Source organism: Acanthisitta chloris, unplaced genomic scaffold (assembly GCF_000695815.1).
Source record: "Acanthisitta chloris isolate BGI_N310 unplaced genomic scaffold, ASM69581v1 scaffold15406, whole genome shotgun sequence".
NCBI lineage: Eukaryota > Metazoa > Chordata > Aves > Passeriformes > Acanthisittidae > Acanthisitta > Acanthisitta chloris.
Window position 1 is genome coordinate 97408 of NW_008677891.1, and position 9970 is coordinate 107377.

A 9970-nucleotide genomic window follows, 5' to 3' on the forward strand; every position below is an offset into this window, starting at 1 on the left:
CCACAGAAGCTAAGCTGCTGCTCTGTGGCACAGTGATGGCAGTGGGCAGGAGCTGCACTCCACTGGCACCTCCTCAACCTATTTGGACCCTGTTTAGCCCCAGCTGCTCCCTGCCAGTCTGACAGCTGCCAAAGAGGGCAGAGCAAAATGAGCCTGGCACAGAGCTCAGAGCTGGCCAAAACATTTGGGTGAGGGACAAGCAGCCTTTGGCCATCTTCTCTGCTGTCAGGTTGCTGTCTCCTCCCTCTTCAGCCATTATACCATCAGGTTCGTATTTAAGAAATTAATTTCTTAATTAATTTACAAGGTAAATATTAGCATTCTTACAACAAACTTACTTTTCTCACAGCCATAGCCAGTGAAGCCTGGAGGACAGCCACATGCACCCGTCAGGTGATGGCAGGGAGAACCAGCAGGACAGCGGCACCGCTGGGCACAGCCTGTGCCATACCGGCCAGGCAAGCAAGCTGCAACAGTGATGGGTCCTTGTTAGGGCATGAGGCAGGGGCCAAACAGGATGGTACAAAATCACCCCCCTCCAATGGATCCACTGCACCCATCCCTGTGAGCACCTCCAGACTGACCCCGTGGAACAACATGGGAGAGAAAACATCCTGGGAGAGAAAATATCCTGTCACCAGCTCTGGATTTGGGAGGAACATGTGCACCAACCTGAACTTCCTTCCTTCACTCACGTTTGTCACAGTGCCTCCCTCGCCATCCCTTCTCGCAGTGACACGCTCCAGTTTGGTGGTGACAGGACAAGCCGTATACGCAGTCACAGCGCTCCTCACACCGCTTACCAAAAAATCCTGGGGGGCAGGCTGTGAGGGGAAGCAGAGAGCAACAGTTCTACCTGCTACACAGAACACATCCATCATTGGTAATCAGCCAATATCATTCTTGCCCATGGCAACGTATATTTAGCAGACTGCATGGCTAGAAAACATCAGTGAAAGAGAAGGTACTAAAATATTAAAAGCATTTAGTGTTGGCTCTTAATGAGTTCACACAGAAAAGTTTGCAAAGACTTAGTCACAGTCTGGGGTACAAATCCAGATGTGTCTATAAAGATGGTGATGCCATTGCTTTGACACAATTGTGCACAAAGGAACAGCTAGCTGAACACTGGAAACACTGTGTTCATGTACTATTTCCACCTCTCAGTGCAAAGTGGTCAAAGAGAAAGAGAACCCAGAAGACAAGGAAGATGGGCACTGCAAAGACTTTACAGGTCACACTGGTGGCTGAAGCTCTGTGAGTCCTCAGCACCTCAGGAGACATCAGGAAACTGCTTATGGCTTGCAAAAATCACAGCACCTCAGTGACTGAGCTGAAAGCACATTTCAAGTCACGCAGCATCTACTACTTATGTGGTTTCATCCCTATTCCAGGGATTTACATGGCTCTAAACATACCAAATAGCAATGTCAAATCTGGATCTCATGCAGCATCTGTAAATCTGAACCATCACAGTCCAGCTTGCTGAGCTCCCCTCAGTGACTCACTGAGACTCAGCAGCAGAGACTGATCTGGCAAATTCTCTGTAAAACTTCTTCCCTTTCATATGCTCTTCCTTGTGCCCATAAGGCAGAGAAACACCTCCAGTTTCTTAGCAGGCAAGGAACAGAAGTAGGAGGAAATAAATGATTTGGACAAGGGCATGGTTGGGCTTGTGAGGCTGAGACACACGGTGAGCAGTCAGGAATCCTAACTGGCCTACAGAATACTGGCAAGCTAAGATACAAAAGAGGAAAGGACTTCATATTCTGAAGGCAGAAATGGCTGATTGTCAAAATAAAGCATCCACAGAAGGAGTCCATCTTACCAACATCACAGTGGTCCCCAGTCCAGCCTGCACGGCAGATGCATTTCCCTGAGGGCTGGTCACACACCCCATGGCGACAGCTGCAGTTCTGCTCACACCCCTCTCTGTACTGCCCATCCCCACACTCTGAAATTAGACAGGGAAAACTGTCAGGGGGCCAGGCTGGAGGGGCTACAGGGGGAACACACTTGTGCCTCTGCAATACAGTGAACCACCTAAACTAGTCCTAAAATCCTTTTTGATTTTTGAAGCCTCCCTTGATAAAAGTCTCTAGAAATACATAATTTTCCTGTTTGAGAATTTATCTTTTTTGGGGTTTTTTTGCTTCAAATGGAGTTCATTACCTATCTTTCCTCTTCCAAAGGGACAGAGAATAGCTTATTCCTCTCTGTCCATCAAGTTTCCAGCACCATGGTAAATTCAGGTGACAATATCATGTCTCCCCTCAGTCTTCTCCTCTCTGACTAAACCACCCGAAGGTTTTCAACCTCTCCACACCTGGTGCTCTCCAGCCCTCTGTCTCCTGGTTTTTATTGGGTTGTCTCAAACCAGACCCCACCACAACTGAATTTCCTTGCAGAGCAACTGAACCAAGGTGCTAGAAGGATGAAGCACATGATGAGACTCACCCAGCTCACATGCTATCCCTGTCCAACCCTGGGGACACAGACACTCTCCTGTCACATGGTCACATATGGCCTGGCCGTGGCAGACACAGGGCTGCAGACAGTTTGCACCATACCATCCTGGAGGACAGGCTGCAAAGGAGAGGCAGGACAAAACCTTCCATTAGGAACTGCAGGAGATGCAGGTTAGGAAGCAGGTTAAACACCACCTTTCCCAGCTTATACCCCTTCTTGCTGTGGAAGATGCTGTGGGAGGTATAACCAAGTAGAAATGGGGACATGACTGATAATTACTGAGACCAATGTAAAATGTCTGAGAACAAAATAGGTGGTGAAGTGAATTAGCTGTGACCCACCAAATAACCTTGAGACTTTCTGTTTGTACCTATGAAAAACATTTTTTTATTCCTATCAGATTTCTCAACACTGAGAGGTGCAGTCCTTGATTTCTCTGTTCTCAGAATTTCTTTGCACAATCCTCTTAAAATCACAGCTCCTTCTCTAATTGATCCTGCTGCCCACAGCTGGCTCATGACATTTCACAGTTTACCTAATTTAATTAAGCAAGTTCACTAATTCCCATCACAACAATATCCCAATTCCTATGGATAGAACCTGACTTTTTGGCACCACAAATGTAAACCTCTGCCACGTGCCAGAGTGACACCTCTTTAGGATGACAACAGGAGAAAGCTCTCTTTCTGCAAAAGCACAGCCACGGGAGGATGGCTCCACCAGCCTCACACAATTATTCTACCTCCTACTTGCAAAGAGAAATCCCCAAACATATCATTAAAGAATAAAGATATATTTGACAATGTCTTCATATTTGACAACAACTTCTTAAACGTTTGCTTTGGTTTTGTATTTGAGGCCTTCAAGTACAACAAAAAACATGAGGTCATGTCACAGATGTCATCAAGAACAGTTTGATGCCTTCCCATTTTTTTATTTCTTCATGGAAAGAGCTCTTCATATCAGGTTTTAAAGGGGAACACAATGTATATATTCCTTTACCCCTGCCAGCTTTCAGCCCCTTTCCCTAACCATTCTCTTGGTACACTGAAGGCAGCCATGGCTTCATGGAGGTGCTGACTCCAAAGCCCAACTCACGCAGGAGCATCCACAGCAGCATTCCCAGCTCCATGGCACTGCTGACAGCCCAGAGACCTCTCAGGAAATGGACAGAACAAGGAGCCTTCTGCAATGGGGATGGACAGACATTTCCTAGCAACTGGGATGCAGGGGATTAGGATGTGTGACGCAAGCTGCAGTATGGCCTTTCTTTGCCAGCCTCTTAAGGCTCTGTGGAGTTGGGCTTGTGTTTGAGTCACACATATGGGTCTGATTGCCAAGGCTGGAAGGCTCAATGGCTTTCACATGTTCTGGATTTAGCCTACGTCTGGAACAGCACACGGTAATGACGAGGATCAGCTGGGCACACGAGACAGTAAAGCAGGCCATAGAAAAGAAACAGAGCTTCATTTCAGTGTCATATTTGGGAGTTTTATGGACATTTTCTCCCTTCATCAGCTTTCAAAATCAGCTCTTTGGAGTTTATGACTGTTTCAGCCCCCTCTGCCCCATGCACACCAAGCTCCTACACCTGGCCCCTGCAACACGGTGTCATGGATTTAGTTAATGGACTAATTCACATCACTGTGTGGATACAAAACCAGTGACAACACAGGACAATAAGCTGATAGTTAAAATACCAACAAAGCCCCCCTGAGCAGAGGTTTTATTTTTCCCTCCTGTAATCCATCAGCAGGAGGTTGAATTTCCAACTGTACCTTCTTGGCAGGTGTCTCCTTTCCACCCTGGGCTACAAAGGCACATCCCAGTTACGTGATGACAGAGTGCTCCATTGTGACAGTGACAAGTGTTGCTGCAGTCTGGCCCATAGCTGTTGCCCTGGCATGCTGCAATGAGAGAATTCCAGAAGACCCCATCAGGAAGCATCAAAGGAGGCACTGCACAGAGCAAACCTGAGACACAACCCAGCACCAGGGAAATCAGGTTGGAACTGGGTTCTGATGACACACTTTTCACATCACAAGGGTGCCTAAGTTCATATATAACCAAAAAATTATTAGAATCATACAATCATCAAGGTTGGAGGAGACCTCTGAGATCATCAAGTCCAACCATTAGCCTGCCACTCTGCTGTAACCCCTAAGGCCTAAACCATATCCTCCAGCATCAGATTCAGATGCTTCTTAAACACTTCCAGGAATGATGACTCTACCACTTCCCTGGGCAATCTATTCCCGTGCCTGACCACCCCACCCTTGAGAAAGTTTTTTCCTGACACTTATTCTGAATGTCCTCCATCTCAGCTTATTGAGGTTGGAAAACATCTCCAAGATCAAGTCCAACCTTCAGCCTAATATCACCATGCTCACTTCACCATATTGCAAAGTACCTGGTCCACTCATTTTTGAACACTTCCAGGGATGGCAACTCCACCATTCCTGGGGAAAAAAAAAATATGAGAAAGTTTTTTCCTGACACTTATTCTGAATGTCCTCCATCTCAGCTTATTGAGGTTGGAAAACATCTCCAAGATCAAGTCCAACCTTCAGCCTAATATCACCATGCTCACTTCACCATATTGCAAAGTACCTGGTCCACTCATTTTTGAACACTTCCAGGGATGGCAACTCCACCATTCCTGGGGAAAAAAAAAATATATATATACATATATATAAAACCATATATTCACCATGTCTGACACTAGAAGGAATAATAGAATTGTTTAGGTTGGAGAAGACCTTTAAGATCATCAAACCCAACCATTAACTGAGCATTGTCAAGTCCACCACAATATCAGCCAATACATTAATGGCAAAAGGTATTTAAAAAAAAATATGCAAATTGACATAAAATGAAACAGCTCTGCAATACTTGCAGTTTAGAGATAATGTATCTTATGAGAGCCTAACACAATAATGTGGCTTAAAAATATGTATCATAGCATGTTCTGAAGAGCTTTTTATCGAAGGGCTGTATCGCTGGGGTGATGGATCAGCTGTCATCCCCTGCCCTGTGGAATGTCTTTGTGCTAAACTAATGGTCCAGCAGAACTGCCAGGCTGACAGCCTGGGTATTTATTTGCATCCTGGTATGAGAACTGACAACTTCATTGTTTTCAGTGTTCATTTTTCACAGCTGGATGCCTTCGCTCACCCAGACTCTCATTCTTTGGTCAGAGAGGGGTGATATTTTCAATGAGTTTGGTTAAGCAGCTGGCTCCCAGGTGAGAACTTAACGCAGCCATCTCGCAAGTGTACGCTCACTGCAGCTCTGCTTTCAGTGCTACTGCCCATGAAAATGGCAGTGATCAAATTTCTGCAGTCTCCATTGCATTAGAGATTTGGATAGCCCATTTAAGGTGGCAAACAGACAGTACGGCTACTCTGTTTTCTTCAGATATCACCAAAAAAAGTACAAAATGAGCTAAAGGAGCTGGATTTCCTTCTCACGTTTTTTGTCCTGTACTTGTATGAAGCCGTCAGAGCCCCTCATCCCTGCAGCACTGCTAGCATGCACTTGGAGAGGCAAAAGAAACCCTGATCCAGGAGAGTGTCCTGCACTCCCTGAATGTGACATCTCCCAGGTTCAGACCCAAATAATGACTTTTCACCCAAACCTCTATGTCTTCGAGGGTGTCATTGAACAAGATGCAGTGCTGCTGTCCCTGGGGACAGAAGTGAGGTGTGAAACTATCTTGATCTCGGGGGTGAATTTGGTTGACAATATCTGACCCATTCTCAGCCCTCTTCTTCCCATCGGAGGACTTCCAGCTTCCCAGCCTGGTTCTCAGACACCATTTCTCCCAGGACTTCTTTTCAATAGAGTTCATTTTTGTCATCACCTGGACCCTATCCACATTGAAACCACAAGAAAGAGCAGAAGCTCAGTCTCATCACAGCTAAAAGTTTGCTCTGCAAATGAGGCTTAGTTGCCAAGTTAAAACTTCAGCCCATCCTACACAGCTCTGGCTCAGTTTTGGGAGCAGGACTAAATATTTCCACAATACAGACCAGAACTATAGTGTAACCAAGCCAAAGGAAAAACCAGCTCATAACCAGGTCCCCTGACTGGTTACCACTGGTTCATGTGAGGGTTTTGGCATATGTGTGCAAAGCTCTTGTTACACTTACAAAGAGGACAACAGAATGTTCCAGTGAAAATTCTGGTAAGAAAGGAGAAATTTCTGGAGAAGAAGATTTTAATTATTGCATTAGGTGGATACAAACGTTTTTTAGCTTCTTGGTGGGACAATCCTGATTATCAAGCTGCTTCCCTGAAGATTAAGATAACAAGTGATATATTGAAGCTATTTCATGAAGTTCCACAACTGAATGTACAAATATCCCTGGGCTTTTCTTCTTTCCTCACAATGACTGCAAAAGGAAGAGGAAATCCAAAGGTTTAAATAATTAGACCTCTCCCTCCCTCAAAATTTTCCTCTCCATGTCTTTCCTCTGTAAGAGGAGGATTTATTTGTTTATAATCTTTAAAATCCCTTTTTGCACACAGAGTAAGGAACACACGAAACTGAAGATTTTCTTCAAGACTAGAAGACAATAGCCATCAAAAGTGCCCAGGAGCACAGGGAAACAATGGGCACTAATGCTCTATAGGGTGTCTAGAAGCTTTGTTTTCACGCAGCTCCTGTGGATTATTCTCCACAAAGTGAAGCTTTGGCTTTAAAAGAACAGGGAATTTGCAAAGTCAAGTGCTCACATGCCACAAAATGTCAAACCACTGTTATCAGTGCCTCTGCCAGAGCCAATCTTTCCATACTCATTTATTTTTCAAACCAGTGTGGTATCTTTCTTACCACAAGCAATCACTTGAGTGAAGATCCTCCTGAGCCCAAACAGCTCCAGAAAGAGGCATTTTTAGTATGAATAGAATTAGGACAAAATTCAGATGTTGAATTGAGCAAATATGCTACAGAGCATATGAAACACGAGATTTGAGGTTTAGGTTGTTTGTTTTTTTTTAAGACTGCAAACTCTGGGTGAGTTTGTATAGAATCATAGAATGCTTTGGGCTGGAAAGGACCCTTAAAGATCATCTAGTTTGAAATCCTCAGTCATGAACAGGGATGTCACTCACTAGATCAGATTGTTCAGGGCTCCAACCAACCTGGCCTTGAATACTTCAAGGGGTGAGGAATACACAAAGAGAAGTTACATCTCTGACAGAAAGGGATGCCAAATGTCAGGTCCTCACTTCTGAGGCATCATGACACTCAATGAAACAGTTCATTTAAAAGAAAAAAACAACAATAAGCAACATACTTTTCTTAAACCGCTCTCTTGAAAAACTAAAATATCTTAGGTGGACACTCAAAAAAATTCCCCAAATAAAATCACCAAACACAAACTGAAGCTGAGGCAGAGTTCGCCTGGCAGATTTCATCCCAGATTAACATAATTCATTTTCAAACAACTGAAACCCACGGTCTGCTAATGGAAAGCATTAGGCAGCTTCAACAAAAGGCATCACTGTCCGTATTGCCCATAATTAGATAGCACAGTATAAAATGCACTGCATGGCTGGTTTAAGATCAATTCAAATCCCATGATGTCAAAATTATTCCTCAATATCCTCCAGCACACTGCCTGCAATCTGATTACTTCCACACGAGTGCTGTCCTTCCAGCTGCTAGAGCTGGCAGGTCCCAGAAACCAGCAAGGTGAATATTAAACACTGAGAGAGGATGAGGAGTGGTGAGCTGTCTCCCACCCATGGCTGCTCTACTCCAAGCAGCTTTTGGGCTAGCATGGATGAGGTCCAGCCATAAAAATCAAGATGAAGATTCATCTTTTAGCCAAGAGAAAAGGAGGTTACACTCTGTACTGTTAACTGACCTCACTCTTTTACTTAGAGACCTCAGAGGCTTTGGCATCTTCACCAGCGTAGGGAATAAATCAACTGGGCATAAAGCTCTAATGGCTCCAGCACAAGATAATAAATAGAGTTTTTTTCCTAATGCAAGTAGAGGAGGGGCACAGGAGGCCATGGACAAAGAGCTGCATTTCTTAATTGAATTTAATGAAATATGTAACAATGCTTCCCATCCCTAATGCAGGCTAAGGAGTGGGGAAGGGGCAAGGTGACACATTGCTGATGCTGTGGCTTGGCAGTTAAAACAGGCTGTGACCAAGAAACAAACCTTGTACCTGTTCAGCAGCATCTTTTCTGCTCTGTGGGTAACACAGGGTGTGTTACTACTAGCATCTTCAGGTGGTGGGTGATGGAAAGCCAAGTGCTCTTATGGTAGAGCACAAGGAGGCAGAAATGACTCAATGGTGGAATGTTATGTCTAAAACGTGGGAAGATTCAGCAGCATCGACCCACCTGTAGATGGGTGAGCAGATTCTGCAGAAGCCCTTTCAGAAGATGGGTTGTGTTTCATGGTGGCGGCAAATGAAGGAAAAATATTATGAAGAGCAAGTGTGGCCCTGAAATAGGTCTGATGATAAAATGGTGTATGACTGGAGAATAGAACTGCTGCAACACAAGCAATATTTCTCTCTGTTTTCTAAATCAAACCATTTTTCCTTTGCAGAAATCTGCAAACTTTGAATTAAATTATTCTTATGAAAGGGTTCACTAACAATCAGATTTTGCTACTTCTGGAGCTGCTTTGGAGCACAGCTCTACACCCCAGTCCTGCAGACAGCAGTCATATTTTCAAAGGGAAGTTTAGACCATGACATCATCCTAAAGTGAAGCGAGGAAGTTCAGAGGCTAAAATCTGAAAATCTTACAAACCCCTACATATTTGTTAAACTCTGAAAATAGGCTCAGTGATCTCTGTAAGTAATGCCATGTAGCTAAAGAAAATAATTTCCCATGAAATGTGGTGATCAGTTTCTCAGAAGAGCCAATTTTATATATGCAAACACACAAACATACAAAAACCCCTTATGAGCCTAGAGATTGTGGGATAAACCACACTTGTGACAAGTTGACGTTTGTTTTAAAACAAATATCTTTTCTGTAAGTTAAAACCCTATTTTGTCATGCTCAAGTAACAAAATAATCCCAGCTCTGATTTTTCCACTATGTGCATTTATAATCTGTCACTTTATAATTGATAATTAGATTGAGATACACCAGAAACAGATACACAACATTTCATCTCTTAATATCACGCAAAATAAAAAGCAGAGAGTCATCATATGGTAGGAGACAGCTCTGTTATTTAAAAACAGATGCTTGTCATGTTTGACGAGTGGCAACAGCAGTTTAAAAAAAAAAAGGTTGATTTACACAGTTACCAAAAATGTTTCCCTTTTTTGGCATCTTTGGAAAGGAATGTGACCTATCTAAAATTGTCCCCTGGCAGGTCATTCTGCGTTCCCAGAGGAAAGCCATGCCAGTGCGGAAGAGTTTGGGAGTAGGGATGTACGTACGCTGCTCGCAGGTCTTTCCCAGCCAGCCAGGGAGGCAGCGGCATGTGCCCAGGACGTGGTCGCAGCCAGCAGCATTC

General features: G+C 44.1%; 1 protein-coding gene across 1 annotated transcript in view; it reads right to left on the reverse strand.

Annotated features, from left to right (window-relative positions):
• The window catches only part of LOC103804102 (multiple epidermal growth factor-like domains protein 6), a 182099-nt gene that overhangs the window by 14564 nt on the left and 157565 nt on the right, over positions 1-9970 (reverse strand). The window contains 6 exon segments of the mRNA XM_009076696.1: positions 339-467; positions 696-824; positions 1829-1954; positions 2458-2586; positions 4248-4376; positions 9894-9970. The exon segment at positions 9894-9970 is cut by the window's right edge and continues 12 nt beyond it. Coding sequence (XP_009074944.1) covers positions 339-467; positions 696-824; positions 1829-1954; positions 2458-2586; positions 4248-4376; positions 9894-9970 — 719 coding nt within the window.